At 55.3% G+C, this 22,284-nt stretch overlaps 2 protein-coding genes across 2 annotated transcripts in view; one reads left to right on the top strand and one right to left on the bottom strand.

Moving 5' to 3' along the window:
* Positions 1 to 13,242, top strand: part of PLXND1 (plexin D1) — a 55,602-nt gene extending 42,360 nt beyond the window's left edge. Inside the window, 16 exon segments of the mRNA XM_038565591.1 lie at positions 2,176 to 2,283; positions 2,380 to 2,492; positions 3,350 to 3,454; positions 3,953 to 4,083; positions 4,477 to 4,675; positions 5,713 to 5,859; positions 6,011 to 6,167; positions 6,943 to 7,046; positions 7,129 to 7,192; positions 7,974 to 8,008; positions 8,253 to 8,357; positions 8,865 to 9,028; positions 10,213 to 10,360; positions 11,397 to 11,537; positions 11,710 to 11,784; positions 12,012 to 13,242. Coding sequence (XP_038421519.1) covers positions 2,176 to 2,283; positions 2,380 to 2,492; positions 3,350 to 3,454; positions 3,953 to 4,083; positions 4,477 to 4,675; positions 5,713 to 5,859; positions 6,011 to 6,167; positions 6,943 to 7,046; positions 7,129 to 7,192; positions 7,974 to 8,008; positions 8,253 to 8,357; positions 8,865 to 9,028; positions 10,213 to 10,360; positions 11,397 to 11,537; positions 11,710 to 11,784; positions 12,012 to 12,128 — 1,913 coding nt within the window. The 3' untranslated portion in view covers positions 12,129 to 13,242.
* Positions 13,243 to 17,640: 4,398 nt separating this feature from the next.
* Positions 17,641 to 21,966, bottom strand: H1-8 (H1.8 linker histone). Its single transcript, XM_038565258.1, has 5 exons — positions 21,927 to 21,966; positions 21,342 to 21,712; positions 19,193 to 19,556; positions 18,331 to 18,392; positions 17,641 to 18,001 (listed from the first exon to the last, which is right to left on the bottom strand). The coding sequence occupies exons 1-5, from the start codon at positions 21,964 to 21,966 to the stop codon at positions 17,756 to 17,758; spliced, it is 1,083 nt and encodes a 360-aa protein (XP_038421186.1). The 3' UTR covers positions 17,641 to 17,755.
* Between the last annotated feature and the right edge of the window lie 318 nt (positions 21,967 to 22,284).

Consider the following 22,284-nt stretch of genomic DNA (forward strand, 5'->3'; position numbering starts at 1 on the left):
AGGCAGAGGGAGAAGCAGGCTCCATGCACCGGGAGCCCGACGTGGAATTCGATCCCGGGTCTCCAGGATCACGCCCTGGGCCAAAGGCAGGTGCTAAACCGCTGCGCCACCCAGGGATCCCTCGACTTTGTTTCTTTTCAGAGAACCAGCTCTTGGCTTCACTGATCTTTTCTACTGTTTTTTGTTTTGTTTTGTTTTGTTTTGTTTTGTTTTTTTAGTTTATTTCATTTATTTCCGCTCTGATCTTTATTTCTTTCCTTCTACTAACTTTGAGTTTTGTTCTTCTTTTTTCTAGTTCCTTTAAAGTTAGATCATTTGAAACTTTTCTTGTAGGCCTGTATCACCATAAAATTCTCTCTTAGAGTGTTTTATTCTGTGTCCCAAGATTTCAGACTGTTATTTTTTTTTCATTTTCATTTGTCTCTATATTTGTGTTTATTTGCTCTTTGATATCTTCATTTACCCATTAGTTTCAGTAGCATGTTGTTTAGCCTCTATGTGTTTGTGTCTTTTCCCATTTTCTTCTTGGAATTAATTTCTAGTTTCATGCTGTTGTAGTCAGAAAAGATGTTTGATATTATTCCAGTGTTCTTAAATTTATTGATACTTGTTTTGTGGCCTAATACATGAACTAAGCTGGAGAATGTCCCCTGTGTACTTGAAAAGAATATGTATTTTGCTGTTTGGGGATGTAATGTTCTGTCTGTATCTGTTAAGTTCATCTGGTCCAATGTGTCATTTAAGGATGATGTTTTCTTGATTTTCTGTCTGGGTGATCTATCCATTGATACAAGTAGGGTGTTAAAGTCCCCTACTATTACTATGTTGCTGTCTATTTCTCCCTTCAGGCCTGTTAATATTTGCCTTGTATGTTTAGGTACTCCTCTGTTCAGTGCATCTTTACAAATGTTATATTCTCTTGTTAGATTGACCCCTTTATCATTATGTAGTGTCCTTCTTTGTCTATTACAGTCTTTGTTTTAAAGTCTATTTTATCTGATGTAAGGATTGCTATCCCAGCTTTCTTTGCATTTTCATTTGTATGAAACATGCTTTTCCATCCCCTCACTTCCAGTCTGTGTGTGACCTTAGATGTGAAGTGAGTCGCTTGTAGGCAGCATATAGATGGGTCCTTTTTTTTTTTTTTTTTTTAATCCACTTATCCACTCTATGTCTTTTGACTGGAGAATTCAGTCTAGTTATATTTAAAGTAATTATTGATAGGTGTGTACTTAACTGCCATTTTATTAGTTGTTTTCTGACTGTTTTTGTACTTTCTGTTTCTTTCTTCTCTTTCTCTCTTCCCTTATGTGTTGATAGTTTTCATTAGTGGTATGTTTAGATTTCTTTCTTTCTTTCTTTCTTTTTTTTTGTTTCTTTTCTTTTGTGTATTTTATGTTTTTTCTTTGTGGTTACTGTAAGGTTCACATATAATACCTTATATATATAACAGTCTCTTTTAAGTTGATAGTAAGTTAATTTTGAATACATTCCAGAGCTTCATATTTTTATTCCGCTCCATTATATATGTGTGTGTGTGTGTGTATAAATTTATTTACTTATTTTAGAGAGAGAGAGAGAGAGAGAGAGAGAGCAAGAGAGGGAGAGAGAATCTCAAGCAGACTCCACAATACATGTGGAGCCTGACACAGGTCTTAATCTCATGACCCTGAGATCATGACCTGAGCTGAACCAAGAACTGGACGCTTAAATGAAGATCCAGACACCCTCCACCCCATCTTATATTTTTTGATGACACAGTTTACATGTTTATTTTATGTATCTCTTAACTAATTATCATATTTTAATTAATTTTACTACTTTTGTCTTATCCTTTATCCTTGCTTTATAAGGTGTTTGGCCCACTATATTTATTTTATAATGCTTACCACTATTTTAAAACACACACACACTTCTTTTTAGGAGAATAGGATATCAGAATTGTTTTCCTGGGTGTTCCCCGACCCTTTACCCTGTAGGAGTTTTTAGCGCACCAGGGAGGGGAGGGCTGCAGGTGAAGGGCACCCATCCACCTCCCCACACCCTGCCCAGGGGAGCTGGAGAGGAAGCTAGTAGGACCTCTCCCTCCAGCCCCGGCCCCTGTGCACTGCCACGTGCCAACAGATGTTTTCCAAGGGGCTGTTCAGGCCTGACCTGCCTCTCTACTGCCTGCAGCCCTGTTTGTCTTCTGTACTAAGAGCCGCCGTGCCGAGCGCTACTGGCAGAAGACTCTGCTGCAGATGGAGGAGATGGAATCTCAGATCCGAGAGGAAATCCGTAAAGGTAGCGGGTTGGGGACCACGCGGGGCTGTGGACCTTGGCTCTGCCATCTGGGGAATGGGTTCGAGATGTCCTCACAGCTCCCTGCCAACCCCCCAGGCTTTGCCGAGCTGCAGACAGACATGACTGATCTGACCAAGGAGCTGAACCGCAGCCAGGGCATCCCCTTCCTGGAGTATAAGCACTTTGTGACACGCACCTTCTTCCCTAAGGTCAGCCTGCACCTTGCCAGCCACCTCAGGGGCTCCTTGACCTCCTTCTGGGCCCTGCTGCCTTAGAGGGCCCCACATGGGCCCCTGGAGCAGTGCCTAACCTCCATGCGCTCCCACGGCAGCCTTGGCCACCTGCCCTCGCCTGCGGAGGGAAGGCGCCTAGTTTCTCCCCTCACTTTTCTCTGTTCATTTGATGTCTAGCTGTCCATACAGAAGCCGGCTGCTGGCCCCAGTCTTCTCCCGGGGTGTAGGGCCTGCCTCTTTCCTTACTGAGGTGGCGAGCAGAGGTGGCCCAGGCTTTCCTAGGCGCCCAGTGCTCCGCCAGCCTCTCTCAGCCCTGGGTCCCTTCCCAGACAGGCTTCTACATCCCCTCCTCCTACCCATTGGACTCTACCTCAAGCCTCCCATCCATCTTTGTGTTCCAGGGGCTACTCCCCTGGCCCCATCTTCCCTGGCCTGGCCAGAGCATTCCTGCTGGCAGCCAGTGCCCTGCCTTTTGCCCTGTCCACACTATTCACCATGCAGCAGCCCAAGCAAGGCCATACCGTGGTCCCTGCTGGCCTCTCTGCTCTCTCTCCCATTCCACACTGAGCTGCTTCTGCTTCCTCATAAGCCTTGTGTGCTCTTGCATTGCCACACCTTGTATTGGGAGGTCCTGCTCCTTCCTTTCCTCCCCCACCCCAAGCCCCTTGGGCCACCCCTCCTTGCTTCTCTGGGCCCTTAAGGCCCCTGGGCATGGTCTCCTGCCTCTTCTTCCTTTACAAGGTATCCCTTTGCACTTGTTGAGCGGCCCTTGCATGCCAGTCAGGGGAGACCGCAGCCCTGCTGAGATGCCGGGGGGTGGTCTACCCCTACAGTGTTCCTCCCTCTATGAAGAACGTTATGTACTGCCCTCCCAGACCCTCAACTCCCAGGGCAGCTGCCCGGTGCAGGAGACCCACCCACTGCTGGGAGAGTGGAAGGTGAGTATCCTGTGCACGTGTGTGCATGTACACACAGGGCTCAGAGCCACCCCATCCCTCATCTGGCCCATTGATCCTAATCACGGGAAGTTGAGAGGGATCAGTTATTGGAAGACAGTAAGTCCTCCATCCCAAGAGGCACTCAAGTGGCCATTCAGGGTGTTATAAGTGCTGACCCCAAGAGAGGCAGGGAGACGAGAGGATTGGGTCTTTCTGGACATTCCATTCTACCTGCTGCCTCCAGAATGGCAAGCAAGAGGGTCCTACACACAGGGACTCTGGGTTACCTCCAGACACCCTTAACCTTTTTCGAGGCCCACTTTTCAACTCAACTGAGCCATGATTCCCAGTTGGGAGTTAAGAGACATCTGCCATGAAAGGTGGTGAGATTCCCATCCCAGGAGGCATTCGAAGAACCATTCAGGGCATTATAAGTCCTGCCTTCCAGGCCAGGCAGAGGTACCAGACCCCTGTGCACTGCACCGATTACTTCCACAGATCCCGGAGAGCTGCCGGCCCAACATGGAAGAGGGGATCAGCCTGTTTTCCTCGTTGCTCAACAACAAGCACTTCCTCATTGTCTTTGTGCATGCGCTGGAGCAGCAGAAAGACTTTGCAGTGCGTGACAGGTCAGGCTGCGAGGCTCTGGGAGAGGGACAGGGGCCACACAGCCTGTCCTGGCTTGGCCTGGCCAGACCCAAGGCTGGGCAGTTTGCAAATCACCTTGCCTGCCAGGCAGTAGGCATCCACCCAGCACCAGGCCCCCACGTGCTTTCCATTCCTGGGCCTGGATGCCCAAGCTATGGGCTCAGGGACATGGTGGTTGCTGGAATGTTCAAGAAGTTGGCCCTTTGTCCAGGTGGGTTTGAGCTGCACTCTCACCCATCTGCCAGGCACCAGCCACACAGGCATACCTGGGGTCACCAGGTCCACAAGGCAGCAGTGGAGCCCCGATACACATGCTCCTCACATCCCAGGGCCCTGAGGTACAGCTGCTGCTGAGGCCACGCACCCACCCACAGGTGCAGCCTGGCCTCCCTGCTGACCATCGCGCTCCACGGCAAGCTCGAGTACTACACGGGCATCATGAAGGAGCTGCTGGTGGACCTCATCGACGCCTCGGCCGCCAAGAACCCGAAGCTCATGCTGCGGCGTACGGAGTCTGTGGTTGAGAAGATGCTCACCAACTGGATGTCCATCTGCATGTACAGCTGTCTGCGGGTAACACAGTAGGGCCTGCCACCTCCCAGGCCTTCCTCATGACAAGCATCACGTATCTGACTCTGTTTCACCCTCATGCCAGCTCTGTCAGGAGGAGTCATCATACCCTTCATGCAGATGAGGGAAGGGGCTCAGGGAGCAGGGACAGGCCTGTGGGGTCCAAGACACAGCTCAGAGAAGGCCTGGCTTCCCGTAAGGGCTCAGAGCAAGCTCAGGGCAGAACAGAGGCTGTGTCAAGAAGTTTGTTCCAGATGGTTTTCTTAGTCATCAAACCCTCCCCTGTGTGCCTTTGGACCATGGCTCTGGGTTCAGACGATAAACGAGGCCCAGTCTCAGCCCTTAAGATTCCCCCAGGCTTAGAGGAGACAGATGTGGAAATAGCAATTAACATACAGAGCAATAAATGCCACGCAGTGGAGCTCAACTGCTGAGGCCTTGGGCCTGGGTGGAGGGTTCAAGGTGGCTTCCTGGAGGGGGTGACCCTAAGCTCAGGTCTGAGGGCTCATAGGAGGGCAGGGGTATGAGGCCCACCTGGCCCAAGATGCTTTACGCTCCCCAGCCTGTGATTTGAGACATTCTGTATTCTAAACTCACCCTGGGCAGCTTAGCAGAGTCATGGGCTTGGCAGCCGGCTCATCCAGGGTTCAAGTCTAGCCCTGCTACTTCCCCACTCAGTGACCCTGGGCAGGTTGATTGTCCTCTCTGAGCCTCAGCAGTGAGGATGACATCCCATACTGGAAAGAGTTGCTGGGATGACCAAATGCATGTACCTGCCCACAGCCAAGCATTTTCCACCTCAGAGTCTATGGAGACACCAGGAGTGGGGGACAGGAGGCAGGGGGAGACAGGAGGATGGCACCAGGATCCAAAAGGGGTAACAACCCAGGCAGCCATGGAAGTGTTGGTGGAAGGGGCTGGTGAAGTGTTCCGGATGGGGCCACGGCATGGCCAAAGGCTTGGGGGCTGGATATGGAGGCGGGTGGGGGCTGGGCCAGGCAGGCTGGGCCTCAGCCCCTCACAGCCCTGTGCCCCCCCAGGAAACAGTGGGGGAGCCGTTCTTCCTGCTTCTGTGCGCCATCAAGCAGCAGATCAACAAGGGTTCCATTGACGCCATCACGGGCAAGGCCCGCTACACGCTCAACGAGGAGTGGCTGCTGCGGGAGAACATCGAGGCCAAGCCCCGGGTGAGCCGGGCTGGGTCAGGGCAGCTTGGCAGCAGGGTGGGAGCCGTCTCCCAGGCTGACCAGGAACGCCCTGACCTGAATCATGACCCCACCGCCTAGGCCCAGGGTAATGATGGGAGGGACTTGCTGACTGTCTCCTCCTCTCTTGCAGAACCTGAATGTGTCCTTCCAGGGCTGTGGCATGGACTCGCTGAGTGTGCGGGCCATGGACACAGACACGCTGACACAGGTGAAAGAGAAGATTCTGGAAGCCTTCTGCAAGAATGTGCCCTACTCTCAGTGGCCACGTGCGGAGGACGTTGACCTCGGTGGGCAGGGCCTCGGCATTGGGCTACTCCAGTGGGAACTGTCGCCTGCTTTGGTTGCATGTGCCTTTCACTCAGTTAATGTACATTAATTGTGGCCCTGGGGACACAGAGACGATCAGACAAGGTGCCCATCACCAAGGAGCTCCTGTTCTGGTGGGGAGATGGGTACTGCAGTGTGAGCCAGCTGCAGATAACAGCAAAAAGTATTCAGGGAAAGCTTGCTCGAGGAGGTGAAGTTGGAGTGGGTTTTGAAGGATGCATAGGAGTTTCGGTTGGGCCAAAATCTGCCATTCATTCTTTGATTGTAGGCCCCATTCCAGGCACCAGATTGTGAGGATAGATGGGTTCAGTGACTGTCTATTCATAGCAGGGAGCTCCCTGGGTCTGGCACGCAGGGGCCGGGATAGGCTGTGAGATGAGGTGGGGCAGGTATTCAGTCACCTAGAACCTGGAAGGGCAGTCAGTACCTCAGGACAGTGGGAGTCATGGAAGGTCTGTGATCCCTTTCACACATGCTACCTTTTCTTATTTCATCAGCGATAGTAAAGTAACAGCCTCAAGGTTGGAGACATGGGCAGACCTCCTGCTCTGTGCCCATGTACTCTCTCCTCTGAATCTCTTTCCTCCTTTGCATTTTAAAAAATAAGGCTCAGAGAGAGCCATGGCTTGCCCTAGATTCCACAGAGGGAGCCAGACGCCTCTCCCTGTGCGGCCTGGGCTGGTGCTGCCTCCTCCAGCCAGCTCCCCGCCCCTGAACCCTGTTCTCTGCCCCCAGAGTGGTTTGCCTCAAGCACGCAAAGCTATATCCTCCGGGATCTGGATGACACCTCAGTAGTCGAGGACGGCCGCAAGAAGCTCAACACGCTGGCCCACTACAAGGTAGGATCCCCAGCCCACCCCACTCCCACCTCTGCCCTCCCTGACCTCTGACCTCTGACCTCAGCCTCTCCCCTCCTGTCAGATCCCTGAAGGTGCCTCCCTGGCCATGAGTCTCACAGACAAGAAGGACAACACACTGGGCCGAGGTAGCACCGGTGGATGTGGGGAGGGGGTCAGGCCAGGCTTCGGCCCCTTCCTAGCAGCCCTAGTAGGGAAGCCAAGAGGCAGGGCTGGGCCGGGCTGTGGCCTCCTTGGGCGGAGCGAGGACTGGGCCAGGCCCCCTCTGCCCCAGTCCTGTTTGGGCCGCCAGGCCTCCTCACGCTGGGATCCTGCGGGCAGCCAGAGAGAGGCCCCAAGAGGGCGGGATGTGGTTTCAAGAGGTCTGGGCAGCAGCCAGGCTGGAGGGGGAGGCGGCATGCCCATCTGGGTTTTGGGCTGTGTCCCTGCCTCAATTCCACCCCCATCCATACCCTCAGGCTCGCAGACCTAGCTTTCCAGCTGCCAGGCATGGGGTCCAAGGCTCCTTTGGTCTCAGGGTCCCCTGCTAAGGTCAGCAGCAGGATCTCGGGTGTCTTCCTGCAGCTTCTGAGGTCTGGGCTGGCAGGAGCTCTGGTCTGGGCAGTGGAGGGGTGAGGGCAGCCACGCTGTGCCCCTGTGGGGTCTCCACCATGTCTGTCTGTTGACTGTTTCTCCTTTCTCCTTGTGTGCGTCTCATTTGTGTGCCTTTTTGTCTCGGGCTTGTTCTCTGTGTGTCTCTCTGGATCTCTCTTACCTCTGTCTCTGTCTCTATCTCTCACGCTCACTTTCTTCCAGTATTGCTTTGGATCTCTCTCTCTCTCTCTCTTTCATTTCTGTCTCCATTCCTGTTTTTCTCTCTCTCCACCCCCTCCTCTCTCTTGTTTATTTATTGTGTTTTCCCTCTCACAGTGAAAGACTTGGACACAGAGAAGTATTTCCATCTGGTAAGTGCCCGGCCTCTGGCCCTGGGGGTGCCCACCCTCACTGGGTATGGACTTGGCTTCCTGCCACCCTGGGCCTCTGGGGAGAGTACTGCCAGGCTGGGGAAAGGCCGGGGGTTGGGGAGCAGGGATGGGTCCCTTGTGCCCCGCCAAGCACCAGGTACCTGCGGGTTGCGGGACAGGACCTCCCACAGGACGGCCAAGGATGGTGCTGGGCGCCAGACTGACCAGCGCTCTGGCCTCCCAGGTGTTGCCCACAGACGAGTTAGCAGAGCCCAAGAAGTCCCACCGGCAGAGCCACCGCAAGAAGGTGCTACCAGAGATCTACCTGACTCGCCTGCTGTCCACCAAGGTGGGCCTGGCCACTTCGCCCCATCAGTGGGCCAGCTGTCCACACATGCCTGGGTGTAGGGCGAGAGTTCTTCTCCTGTGACTCTGGATGAGCACCCCTGAGAGAGGCTCAGGGCTTTGTGTTGCTCCTGAGGGGTTTTCTCTCAGCCAAGAAAGGTACCTGACGGATGGCTTCTGTATTAGCCACTGTGACAGGGCAGCAGAGGTCCAGAGGGGTCAGTGCTGTCGCTGAGGTCCCAATGGCTCAGGTGGCAGTCATCACCCGGCCCTACCAATTCCCCACCCTGTGCCCCAGTATCTGGATAAGTCCTTCTAATACCCTCCCCAGGGAGGAGGATTTCACAGATGAGAAAATCACGGCCCAGAGAGGTTAGGTGACCAGCCCGATGGTACATGGCTTTCCCACACACCAACCCAAGCACTTCAGGCTCCCTGGAGCTACCAAAGGTGCCCACTCACCCTCCCCAGGTGGTGCTGGGCTGATAGCAGCCACCCGACTCTTCTGCAGGGCACGCTGCAGAAGTTTCTGGATGACCTGTTCAAGGCTATTCTCAGTATCCGTGAAGACAAACCCCCACTGGCCGTCAAGTACTTCTTTGACTTCCTGGAGGAGCAGGCGGAGAAGAGGGGGATCTCAGATCCTGATACTCTGCACATCTGGAAGACCAACAGGTTGGTGGGCCGATGGCGTGTGGGCAGTGGGCCGGCAGGGAGGGAGGTGTAGCCTCCTTGCTTCAGTGTGGGCAGCCCTAGTGCAGGAGTTTGGAGCCTGGTCTCTCAGCCCAGCTGCCAGGGTTCCGGCCCTGTTTGGCCCCCTCCTACCCATGTGACCTTGGGTAAGTGACTTCACCTCTCTGTGCTTTAGTCTTTCCAGCGGTAAAACCAGGATAATCAAAGTAATCCACCTTACTTGTAAGAATTAACTAAAAGCGAGCAGGGTGGAAGTTTGGCCCTTACCATCACTTCTCTCCTCAACTCCTCTAGGACGGGCACCGTCAGCTCCATTTTACAGATGAGAACAGTGAGGCTCACAGAGAAGGCCCTGCTCGAGATCAAGCGGCCCTTGGCAGTGGCAGAGCCAGGCTCAAACCCACCCCTACCCAGTTCATAGCTTTCCTTTGAGGCATGTCTTTCTTAGCTTTTGGGGTCACAGGCCCCCACAACTTGTTGAAAACTTCAGCCTGAACCTCAGGAAAAGTGACAGCCTAGACGTTTCTGTGCAGTTGCAGGGGCTTCTCAGAGCTCTGGCTGGGTGGGGGAGTGGGGTGTCCATGCACTCTGGGCTGCTGAGTCACTGGGTGGCCCTGGGTTGGGGGTATTGCCAACCCTTTCTGGCCTCCTGAGGCCAAGGCCAAAAATCCAGACCCCGCCCTCCCGCAGCCCTTTCTGGCTTCTCAGTGGCCCCGCTAATGGTGGACTTCCTGCTGCCGTGCAAGGGCTGTAAGGAGGAGCCGTGTGCTGCCCGGCAGGGCGGGGCTGAGGGGGTGGGTTCCTCTAATGAGAACCAGGACCAGGCTGGAGGCTCCCTCGTGAGAACAGAAGGCTGTGTGGGGTTGGGGGAAGGCCTGAAGGTAGTCTGGCCCTGCAACGCCTGCCTGGAGCATCCTGCCCCGCTGCAAGCAGCAAACCCTCCTCTTGGCCCCTCTGCCACCCTCGCCGGCTGGGATGGTCATCAGCCCTGTTTGTGGAGGAGCAGACTGAGGTTCTGTCTTAGGTCGAAACCTCTCTGGCCTTGAGGGGTAAAGCCGGCCTGCCCTTGGCGCCTGGCTGCCTTCCTCTTTGACCCCCCTCACCCAGCAACCCCCTCCTTTGCGGCCGCACCCTCACACAGCGCCTCCATCACCCCCATCCCACAGCCTTCCTCTCCGGTTCTGGGTGAACATCCTGAAAAACCCCCAGTTTGTCTTCGACATCGACAAGACGGACCACATCGACGCCTGCCTCTCTGTCATCGCTCAGGCTTTCATTGACGCCTGCTCCATCTCCGACCTGCAGCTGGGCAAGGTCTGCCGCTCCGGGGTGGGCTGCCCACGGCCGGGTGGGAAGAGGGGGCCAAGGCAGGGGGCGTGCACCTCGAGTCTTTCTGGGAGGGGAACCAAGGAGCTCGGGTTTGGGGGGCAGGGAATGAACAGGGACCTTCCAACTGGGGCAAATGCCCAGAAACTGGCCCTTGTGGTCAGAAAGTCTGCACCCGTCTCGGGTGTGCACCACACCCCCTGCCATGTTTAGGCCCTAGAGCCAGGCCCGGGGGAAACCTGCGTGGTCAGGTACAACATCATGAGAGACTCAGCCAGGCTCCGAGCAGCAGTCCTGATGGCCGAGGGCCTTCCACGTGGGCACCGAGTGAGGAGTGGGTAGAGGGGAACAGGTGACCTCTGAGCTGCACACAGGAGGGGCCTCCCTGAGACCCCTGGCTTTGGAGCAGGGAGAGGAGAGAGAACAGCATTCCAGGCATCGGGAACTACCTGGCCGAGAGCAGGGAGGCATGAAAGAGTGCTGGCCGCTGTGAACCTTAATGAGATGGTGTCATTAGACCTGGCACTGGAGGATGGCGGGTACGCCGCCCTGCCTTCAGCCTGTGACTTCCAGGGGCTGCGCGAGAAAGAATGCCATCACTTCTCACATCCAGCCTCCGCAGGCAGGATGCCTGTGACAAAGAACTGGGAGCGCACTTGGCACGTTTTGCTTTTGGGTGTTGGAAACATACAGTGGGAAATATTCCACTGAGCCAGCAATCAAGTTTCCGGCAATCTTAGCCACCAAGACGCATAACCCTAAGCAAGGATGTAGATGAAACAGCCTGTGTGCAACTAAGAGCTGGCACAGAGCCCGTGTACTTCCCCCCTAAAGGAAGCAGGTCCCCCTTCAGGTCATCCCCCTACAGTCCTATAGAACATAGGGCAGGGGCTCCGTGCCGAAGGGCAGCACACGGCAGTGATGGGGCCGTTTGTGTGGCAGTAGGGACATGGCTTGTCCAGAAACAGAGGAGTCCGTCTGGTCTCCATCCGCCGGCTTATCCCCACTACTCCCCTCTGCCCAGGATTCGCCAACCAACAAGCTCCTCTACGCCAAGGAGATTCCCGAGTACCGCAAGATCGTGCAGCGCTACTACAAGCAGATCCACGACATGACTCCGCTTAGCGAGCAGGAGATGAACGCGCACCTGGCAGAGGAGTCCCGGGTGCGGCCGGCTCCAGAGGGGCCTTGTGGGCGTGGGGCTGGGACCGGACTTCCAGGGGCGGGCTGTGGGCAGCTGAGGGTTTGTGTGTAACCCCCTGGGCTGGGGCTGGGGCTGGCCTTGGCCTTGCAGGGTAGGTTAACCACCCCTCCCACTCCCTCCTTCCTCTCCGTAGAAATACCAGAACGAGTTCAACACCAACGTGGCCATGGCTGAGATTTATAAATACGCCAAGAGGTATCGCACACAGGTGGGTACCCCTGATGTGAGGTGCCCCCCCCCTTTTCAGCCCTGCCCTCCTCCTCCTCTGCTCAGGAAAACCCCAGGAGAAGTTCATGCTCAGGTGTCCGCACCCCAGGACATTTGCGCTGTCGGGGGCCAGTTGGCAGCAGCAGAAATCCAGGCAGCGTGGTGGTCCCCACCTTCTACAGTGGGGGCCTCAGGCTGTGACCCAGCTGCCCCTTGCTCCCCCCTCAGATCATGACTGCCCTGGAGGCAAACCCCACTGCTCGGAGGACCCAGCTGCAGCACAAGTTCGAGCAGGTGGTAGCCCTGATGGAAGATAACATCTACGAGTGCTACAGCGAGGCCTGAGCCTGGGGGAGACGTGCTGGGGAGGGACACTGCCCTCAGCTTCACTCTGTGCCACTCTGTGCCGTGCCTCGCCTCTGACTCCGGCTGGGAAATGACTGAGCAGGATGGGCTTCAGGAGAGGGGCTGGGGAATGGAGGAGCTTCTCTGACCCAGGCATGGGAGCCCCCCAGCCCTGGCCCCCATGGGCACCTCCATCCCCTCCCACCTGCCCCCAGATCTGATCTCTGGGTTGGGGACTTGAAAGCCAAGCCAGCCCCCTGGTAAGGCTCCCGCCACCCCCCAAGCACAGCCTGGATGGAGGCCCCCCCAGCTCTGCCACCACTGCTGCTGCCAAGAGCCCTGCCCCCCATGGCCCAACGCCCTCAAACAGAGGAGCCCCCAGCCCAGAGGCCGCAGCCAGAAACACTACCTCATCAATGTGGCGGAGGGGAGGCCTCCTGGAACCAGCCCTCCATTGGTTTCTGCTTCAACCACCAGAACGTCATCTCCGTCTTCTCACCCCGAGAGAACCCTGGCGACTCACGGTTTCAAGCAGCGTCAGGTGTTCGTTGCTCGAGCGGCTGCTGGTGGAGTGGGCAGTGCCCACGGCCCGTGGGCAGGCTCCGTGGGCTTCCCCACAAGCTGGGGTGGGCGGAGGACGAGGGGACAGGTGCTGAGTGCTGCCAGGCTGGAGGGAGGGAGAGGGCTGAGTCGCACCAAGGCTGTAGCTGGGCTACTTGATCTTGCTGGAAGTGTTTCTAAAGATAGCACCACTTTTTTTTTTAAAGCTTTTATATATTAAAAAAAAAAAAAAAAAAACTTATCACGCGCCAACTGTGAATAGCTGCCGCTTGTGCAGAGGACCCGGGGAGGGGTCCCAAGGGGCTCCCAACACAACACTGGAAAGGACTGTTCCAGGAGACAGGCAGAGACAATCCCCCGCCCCGACTCAAGGCCCTGAAAAAAGTCACCCATTCTGTTCCTGTCAGAAGCGACCCTCCACTGCTGACCGGGCTCCCCCTGCAGCAGACCCAGCCAGCACTGGGACTGGCTCCGAGCCTGCGGGGGCTGGGCTGGAGGGGTGGCTGAGAAGCTCTGGAACCTTCTTTATAATAAAAGCCTGATGGGAAAACTTGCTGTGGGCTCCAGCCTTTATCCCGAGATGGCCTGGAAGGGAAATGTGTGCTTATAGGAGAAAGGAGAGGACCAGGTGGGTGTAGAGCCCTGCCTCGGCCATGCTCCTGAGGGAGGGTTGGGCAGATACCTGAGCCCGCCCTGGGCAGGCAGTGGCAAGGTTCAGTGGGACAGTGTGTGCTTGCCATGGGCCTGGCCCTCAGCTGAACTTCCTGGGCTTCGAGGGCCCCCATGGGACCTCCAGGAAGCCATCAAAGCTCCCACGGGCCACCTACCCCTGGGCAGACCCCACTCCTAGTACCTTTATAACAGGCCTGTGAGGAACAGAATATTATGCCCATTTTACAGATAAAGAAATGGACTGTCAGCACCATAGAAGAATCCCCACAGGTCACATAGCCAGGGAACAGCAAAGTGGGAACACAAACCAGGTTGCGTGGGCCCCTCATTCCTCTGTTTTGTGCTTCCTCCAGGCAGTCTCCACAGTGGCTCCCAAATGTGTGGAGAGGTCAAGGTGACAGTCCTAGAGAGAACTAATGTTTATGTACACCCCCCTGAATTCCTCATCAATCTTGAAAACCTCACTTTTTTCACATTAGGAAATATGCAGTTTCCCCAAGGCCAGTGTAACCTTGGACTGGTCCCAGTGGGGCAATCCATTCCTCATGATGGTCAACCTTACCCAAGTAAGGTCAGCACTACCACAGAACCCCGCACCCCCCAGCCCCCAGCCCACCCAGCTGGCTCTGGGCCTAAGCTGGGGGTGAGGTTCATTGCTGTCCCCCAGGAAGAGGGGGGCTTCATTAGAGGACCGGCCACAAATCAGAAGCAACTCAATTATGTTTCTGTCACAATGTGGAGAAAACTCAGCACCCATTTATCAAGAATAAGAACTAAGAAAAATTCATACCATGTATTTATTTTTTTAAATTCATACCATTTAAACAGAATCCCGCAAATACCAGTTCTAGAATTAATGAGAACAGAGAAGTGAGAAAAGAAAAATAAACAATTTTTAGCTTTAAAAATAGCCTTCTCCTGTAGGGGCTTCTGGGTGGAGACAGATTCTTTATCTTTCCAAATTTTCTATTTTGAGCACTGATTCCCTTTTATTAAGCAGATTTTCTAATTTAAGTTATTGACACATTTGATAGGGATTTTTTTTTTTTGAGTGGTGTGATTTTAGAATGAATACATGCTTCCTGCAGAAATGTCAGGAAATAAAAGCTACCCTAATCCACCCATGGTTCATGTCCCAGAGAATGCCGGTCCCGATCGTGTGCCCACCTGGGCCGGAGGCTGAGTAGAATCCGGGGCCAGGGTGTACACACCATTTTGTAACCTGCCTTTTCCCCCGTGCAACAGTATGTCAATGACATCCTTCCCGTGGCATTAAAGATTCTGCAGCTTGTTTTAATGCCTGATTAACATGCAGCTCCTTCTTGCAGTTTAGAGACACGTTGGCAGTGGAGGGAAAATCTCTAGTTTTGGGGGTTGTTTCTCTGCACAGAAGGTGGGCAACTTCTGTGAGCCGCCCACAGGTCTGACCTGGGGCCCTGAAGACTTGCCTTGCAGGATGCCCCGCTGCCTGAGGGCCAGGGGAAGTGGAGACCCTCGGCACAGGGTCCTTGAGTGGGGACCAGGGAGGCTCGGCTGCGTGTCCCTGTCCTGGGTGCTGTCCGGGCCCTGCCAGGCCAGGAGTACTAGCCCGGCCCGAGCTCGTGGAGGCACGAGGCCCAGCGATGCCGCCCCGGAGCCCGGCCGGTGGCCCCCACACCCGCTCCAGACCATGAAGGGAGCAGAGGCACATCAGCCCCGTGGAGAAGGCAGGCCCGGCTCCCGCCCTCCGCTCGCAGCCACACCACAGGTGCCCCGCACGCTGGCAGCGCTAGAGCAGGCCTCACGCGGGAACTGGAAAGCGAGGGCCGGGTTGCAGGCGGGGCCTGGTGCCGCAGGCTGGCCCGTGGCCGCTTCCTGCTGTGCCCCGTCTGCCCGCTTTCCCGAGTCCAGTCTACCAGCCCCCACCCCACGCGTCTAGTTCATTCCTACCTTCTCTGCCCCTCCCTGGCTCAGCTGTCACCCCCCGACTGGACACCCTCTCAGCAACCTCCTGCCCGAGTGGAGCCCTCACCCCAGGAAACCGTCACCATGGAGTCACCATGCTGTGCATGCCCCAAACTATAGACTCATCCTCGACCTCTTTCTCAATCCAACACTTCAGCAGATCCCATCCCCCCTGCTTAAACTTCTACCCAGAACCCACCACTTCTTCAGCCCTCCCTCCACAGCCAGCTCTCCTCATGAGGACCGCCACCGAAGCCCGTGTCCCCTGCGGTCACCCTGCTGCTCACTGTCCTCTGATGGCTCCTGCTGGCAACTACAGTGAAACCCAGAGTTCTTCCCCTGGCTCCCAAGGCCCTTCCTGATCTAGCCACGGCCTACCTACCCCACAGTCCTTGTCCTGCTCTAGCTACTGCTGCGTAACAAACCACCCCAATCCTCAGTCGTTTATTTATTTAAAGATTTTATTTATTCATGAGAGACACACACACAGAGAGAGAGAGGCAGAGACACAGGCAGAGGGAGAAGCAGCCTCCCTGTGGGAAGCCTGATGTGGGACTAGATCCTGGGTCTCCAGGATCGGGCCCTGGGCCAAAGGCGGTGCTGAACCATGAGCCCCTGAGCTACCTGGGCTGCCCCTCCTCAGTCACTTTTTTTTTTTAAGATTATTTATTTATTTATTCATAGAGACAGAGAGAGAGAGAGAGAGAGAGAGAGAGAGGCAGAGACACAGGCCGAGGGAGAAGCAGGCTCCACGCAACAAGCCTGATGTGGGACTCGATCCCGGGTCTCCAGGATCACACCCCGGGCTGCAGGCGGCGCTAAACCTGCGCCACCAGGGCTGCCCTCCTCAGTCATTTAAAACAACAGCATTCATTTACAGTAGTCGCCCTGCCCTCTCCACTGGGGATACATTCCAAGACGCCCAGTGGATGCCCAAAACTGCAAACAGTGTGAACCCTATGGATGCTCTATCTTTTCATAGACACACATACCCACAACAAAGTTTAATTTATGAATTAAGCGCAGTAAGAGGTCGACAGGTAGTACTAATATATAGTAGATTGTTATAATTGCTCTAATAAGAATTCTGTGACTGTGGTCTCTCTCTCTCCCTCTCAAAACAACTTACTGTACTATACTCCTTCTGTGATGGGAGAGGATAAAAGGTCTAAGTGAGGAGATGCAGTGAGGGGAAGGACACAGACATTGTGACATAACATCAGACTGTTATCAACTTTTCTGATGACGCATCAGAAAGAGGATCACCAGCTTCCAGAGCACGCTTGACCTCAGCGTGAAACCGCGTACAGTGAAACCATGGATATGGGGGCACTACTGGATGTTGCTGTGCATCTGCAATTAGGACAGGATTCGGCAGGGAAGGCCTGTCCCAGTTCCACATGTGTCAGCTGAGGCAGCTCAACTGCAGCTAGAAGTTGGGATTCAGAGGTGGCCCACTCCTCTGGCTGGGGCTGCAAATCAGGGTGCCTCTGTTCCCTTCCACCAGCTGCTTGGGCTTTCCCACAGCATGGTGGTAGAGTTCTAAGAGCAAGTGTCAAAGCAGAAACAAAAATAAATAGTACACACAGGGAGTAGAAGCTGCTAGTCTCCCAAGGTCTGGGCCCAGAAACTGTCTTAATGTCCTTTCCTCTGTATTCTACTGTTCAAGCAATCACAGAGCCCAGATTTAAGGGACAGGGACCTAGACTCCACCTCTCCATGGGAAGAGGATCACAGAGGTTTTTAAAGCACCCTGCACTTCATCTCCCATTACTGTCCCCCCCCTCATTGGACTTTAGCCACTTGGGCCTTCCCTGAGGCACTTTGAACCTGTCAAGCATGTTCCCACCACAGGGCCTTTGCACATTCTCCTCCTTCTGTTGCTTACAGCAGGGCCTCAGTCAGTAACTATTGTTGAACAGTCCTCTCTGTAGCCAGAGGGCTCTTTCAAAACACACACCACGTTAGGCTCTCTTCCATGCCTGTAACCCTCCCTGCCCCCCAACTGTCTACCTTCCCTTGACCACACCATCACTCACTCTTCTCCCTACCCCATGCTCCTCTCAGAGCCACAAACCCCCTCCTTCCACCACATTGTCCAGCCCCACCTCACATGCTGGGTCCTCTGCCTCATCCATCTCCTGCTCATCCTTTAAGACCAAAAGCCGCCTCCTCCAGGAAGCAGTCCCAGATCTCAGGCTGGGTTTAACACCCCTCCCACCCCTGCACCAGCCCTTTATGTTGTACAACCTGTCTCACCCAGGGTAGGAGTTCCTATCTGGGCCCAAACCACAGACGGTAAAAATCCTTGGATCTCAGCCTCCACCCACACCGATTTGTGAGGGGAAAAAAAAGTCTTTATTGATAAATAGTTTACAATGAAATAAATAGAGTGACAGTTTGTTGGGGAATAAAAACTCAGGCAGAACCTCAGTGTCTCCACCCCAGCTCTAGCTCTCAGTCTCTGCCTTCCTACTGGCCAGTTTGGATGAGGAGGACTTGGTGGGCATGCCAGTCCTCCTAGGGCCCCTGGGGGCCTCTGTCTTCCTGGCCAGGTGTTCAGGCAGCATCTTAGACCTGCCACCATTCGGAGGAGCAGCAGCCTTGGCTTTAGGTCCCTCCTTGGCCGCATGGGCAATGACTTCTTTAGGGACACGGTTTTCCTTCTTGGCTGGAGAAGCAGCACCATTCGTGCCCTATAAGAAAGCAAACCAGGAACAAGAAGACAGAGTGGGGCAGGATTGGGCACATAGCATGGAGCTCACAAGAAAAGGGCTGAAATCCCAGTGGGCTCCAAGAGGGTGGAAGTCTGGGGGACTTTGGACAAGAGACCCCATCTCTTACGTGTTAAATGAGGGTGATGATCCTCAGAGCATCGGAGGGCCAGACAGAGGTGAACTGTGCTTTGTACAAAAGCAAATTACCCCCTTCTCCATGGAACCTTCCAGGGGCCGGGTGTGCGACACCCGAGCTCATGCCTGCTCAGCGGGGAGACCCAGACCAGGGGAGTCACACAGACACCCACCTTGGGGATGGTGGATTTTGAATTCCGACTCCCAGCTTTTGTTTTCCTGTGGGTCTCACCACCTGTCAGAGGGCGGGGAGAGCATGTGGGAAGGAGCCCTTTCAGGAGGAGCCGCTGGCCTCCGGGAAGGGAGGACCGGGGCTCCTCACTCTGACGCTTATGGGCTCTGCAGCCTGGGGCAAGTCGGTCAGCCCCTCTTAGCCTGGGTGCCCTGATCTGCATTAGCTGCGGGCAACAGCATCTCTCTCATGGGATGGTTGGGGGATTAACTGGACCGAGGAAGACCATCTCTCAAACTGAGCAAGACACCAGGCAGGCTCTGTGTTCACCTGCACCAAAGACCCCTAACTCGGTTTATTAGTCTCTAGTCTTCTGCCTGCCTTCCACATAGCAGCTGTGATACATTTTAAAATATACCCTGTACCCTAGGCTGTTTCCTGTTCGAAGACCTTCCATGGCTCCTCATTGTCCTCCAGATACATTCCAGGCTCCCAGCTGCCCTTCACAGGCTCCCCTATTTCCCACACTGCACACAGAACTATTTGCATTTCTGTGCATGCCTCTGGGCAAAGCTTTGCACAGGCTGTTGTCCTCCCTGGGACACCTCCTCCAGGAAGCTTCCCCTGACTTCTCTCAGATGAGTCAGGCTCCTTCTCTCTCTAGGCTCCCCCTTCCCTAAACCTACCCTCCCACATCTACCATGAGTTCCCCTACTCTCCAGGTCAAGCCAAGCATTCAGGCACACTTGCTAGATAAGGAACCTCCACTGGAGAGCAGGCCCCTCCCACCCTCCCACCTCATATGCAGTGGCTGCCGCAAACCCCTGTCCCCAGCGCTCCTCTCACCCCACTCACACACCTACCTTGGCTATTCCTCCTGCCTTTGACCTTTGACTTCCCACTGGGCCCCGTGGCCCTGGGAAGGGCCTGCGTGGCCTTGTCTGGCTGTTGGGAGACCTTCCTGGCCTCACTCACTCTTGCCTCTTGGTTTTTGGTCTGGCTGCCTTTCTTGGGAGCCTTCTCCTTGGCTGTACCTGGTTTGGGAGGAGCAGTCCTCGCCTCTCCTGGCTTCCTGGGTCCCCTTTTCACCTTGTCTGGATTGGGAGGGTCCTTCTTTGCCTCCTTTGGCTTCTTGGGGACCTTCTCCTTGCCCTCACCGGGTTTCCTGGGGGCAGTCATGGTGGAGGTCTTCCTGGGTTGAACTTTCCTTTTATGCTTGGGAACCAACTGGTGGAAGAGAAGTTCTCAGTGTCTCATACCCCGGGACCCTACACCCTACACAAGGCTCAGAGAGGAAGGCTTTGTCCAAAAGAGGAGGTAAAGTCGGAGGGGCAGATGCATGACCACTTCCTAAATGCCTGATGCCAAAGACACATTCTGTCCTTGTATTGCTCTTCAAGGGAGGGGTGTTGCTCCTAAATAGGAGCAGAGTGGGGGGGAACCTGAGTCTCCTAGACACACCCTAGGTTCTCTTATGTACAGGCACACCTCCTCCGCCCCACTCTAGCCCTGTGTCTAGAAGTCTCAAAGCCAGGCTCCTGGGAATAAACTGCACAGCACACACTGAGTCCTGACCCCAGTCCTCTGAGATGCTCATCTCTGAATCTCTTTTGACCTCTCACCCCATACCTCTTCCCATTCATTGTGGCTCTGACGCCCCCTCCTTCTCCCACCTAGGCCCTGCCCCCACCTCATGGCTCACACCTCCATAACTCCCTACATCTCCCTTTTGCCTCTCTGGTGGACCTTCCAAGTCAGATAGCTCAGAGTTCACAACTGCCTTTGCAACTCGGCCAAGTGTTCTCTTCTCCCACTGGCCTCAGTCTTCCCATCTTTACAATAGGGCCATCAGGGAGTGGGTGAGAGGCAGGGCAATTCGAGAGCCCCTCGCAAACAAGTGGTCTCTGTCCTGCTAGAGCCCACCTCTAATGATGTTGCTCCCTCTACCCCCAAAATCTCATGGCTTCCTATTACCATCAAGACCAGAAACCACCCCTGCTCCTAGCACACATGTGTGCACGTGTGTGCACACGTGCGCGCGCACACACACACACACACACACACACACACACACACTCGTAGCTCTATGACACTTCAGGCTCCTTCCCTGTCTCCCCTCCCTTCAGCCCTCTTTCCTGGCTGGCTCTCAGGCCCTAGAGCCTAACCCAGCCATGAGCACCCCCAGTGTCTACCTCCTCAACTCTCCTTGACCCCACCCTGTGCATCTGGCCTTGCCATAGCTGTGTCCAGCTCTGGCCCCTGCCTGGGAGTTCTACGAGGACAGAGCTGTCCTCAGCCACCTGGTTACCATGGGGACTGGAACATGGCAGTTGAGAAAGTTCCACAGTGTTCTACGGTTACTGTCAGAGCAACTGCCACGTGCCAGGGCCCAGCAATGCCAAGACAGACCCTGGGTCCCTGAGATTTCCCTGATGGCAGCTGGCAGTCACAATGCTGGGGTTCAATTTTGTGCCCAATCTGCCCTCAGCTCTAGGTGGCCCTGAATGCCTCCCTTCCGGGACCCTCCCCTTGGAAAGGGGAGGATGTTGTGGCTCTGGGAGGTGCCAGCCCTGGTTTGGAGACCCGGGGTTTGGAGCCAGAGGGCACGAGGTGCAAACCCAACTGTGACCTTCTAGACCTCCTGGTTGGGTGTGCCTTGTCCGTTGTGAAGAGTTCCAGGGAGCTGCTGTGGGCACTCGGGACCCAGAAGTGAGCACACTGGACACAGTCCCTGGTCACTGAACACACGTGACAGGGATGAAAGTGGGCACAGCCGGGGAACTGGCCCCTGCAGGGTCTCAGGCGAGGCACACCGCTAAGCTCCCTGGAGGAGAGGGCATCTCCAAGAAGACACAAGGAAGACAGGGAGAGAAGGTGGGGAAAGAAAAGCCTCTGGGCAGGGGCCAGCACCCAGGGCCCGGGGAGGAGTCGGGAGGGAGGTTCCCACTCTGGGGCCCAGTCTCTCCCGCCCTGGCCTCCCCCAGCCCCACTGTCCAGCCCAAGCAGGCTCACTTTGAAGCTGCCGGTGGCCCCCTTGGCCTTGGAGTTGGTGGGCCTGACAAGGAGGCCGCGGTGCATGCCAGTGGCCAGGGCCTGCTTCAGCAGGTACTTGAGCCGGATGACATCCACCGTCGGGTACTTCTGCAGGATGTAAACCTTGATGGCGGCCACCGAGGTGCCCCGGCGCTGCTCGCCCGCCTGCAGCGCCTCCAGAACCATGCGCAGCACGGGCGGGTGACGGCGCCCCACTCTGCCGACGCCGCGGCTCGGGCCTGCGGATGGACGCGGCGTCACCCGGAGCCCAGACGGCCCTCGGGCCCCATCAACAACAGACACGCCCGGCAAAGCACCTGCTGGGCACCTGCTGGGCACCTGCTGGGCACCTGCTGGGCACCGGGGCTGGGGGGCAGCAGGTCTGGGGGATCGAGCCCACCCCAGGTGGGCGCCCGAGGGGAGGACAGCACGCTGTCGGCCGCGGTCCCCAGCGAGGGTTTAGGGCCGGGCACACACCAGGGGCTCCATAAAGATTCACTGAAAGAATTAAATGGTCCTTTTAGAAAACAAAATAAATCAGGCCAGTTGTCTAAATCTAACTACCGTAGTTTACAGGAAATCCAGGGGCTGGCGAGAGGGCCATGGGGAGGAAATTAGCAAAATCCAGACTGTGAGGAGCGCTCCAGGACACACAGCCCAGCTTCTTCTACAAATAAACAAGGAGGAAAAGAAAAAGTGGGAAGGGGCCCTACGGATGAAAGAGACTGTGGAGCCCTTTCAACCAGATGCAACGTGGAATCCTTGGCTCAAACTCAGAACAGGACTTATACCAACTAGTGGTGGTGTGTGTGTGTGTGTGTCGGGGGTGCAACCAGATAAATGTGAACGTTGGAAATGTTTGGTGATATTAAGGATGATGTTTTTTCAGGTTTGCTGATGGCATGGTAGTTATTTGCAAGAG

Source organism: Canis lupus, chromosome 20 (assembly GCF_011100685.1).
Source record: "Canis lupus familiaris isolate Mischka breed German Shepherd chromosome 20, alternate assembly UU_Cfam_GSD_1.0, whole genome shotgun sequence".
NCBI classification, from domain to species: Eukaryota; Metazoa; Chordata; class Mammalia; order Carnivora; family Canidae; genus Canis; species Canis lupus.

What these genes read in the sequence shown, in the direction of transcription:
- H1-8 (XM_038565258.1), bottom strand. Translation starts at nt 21,966, where the DNA reads ATGGCCCTCTCGCCAGCCCCTGGATTTCCTGTAAACTACG. An exon ending in GGGCCACCGGCAGCTTCAAA is followed by an intron (nt 19,557 to 21,341) that starts GTGAGCCTGCTT and finishes CTCTTCCACCAG; the next exon opens with TTGGTTCCCAAGCATAAAAG. An exon ending in AGGCAGGAGGAATAGCCAAG is followed by an intron (nt 18,393 to 19,192) that starts GTAGGTGTGTGA and finishes GCCCTCTGACAG; the next exon opens with GTGGTGAGACCCACAGGAAA.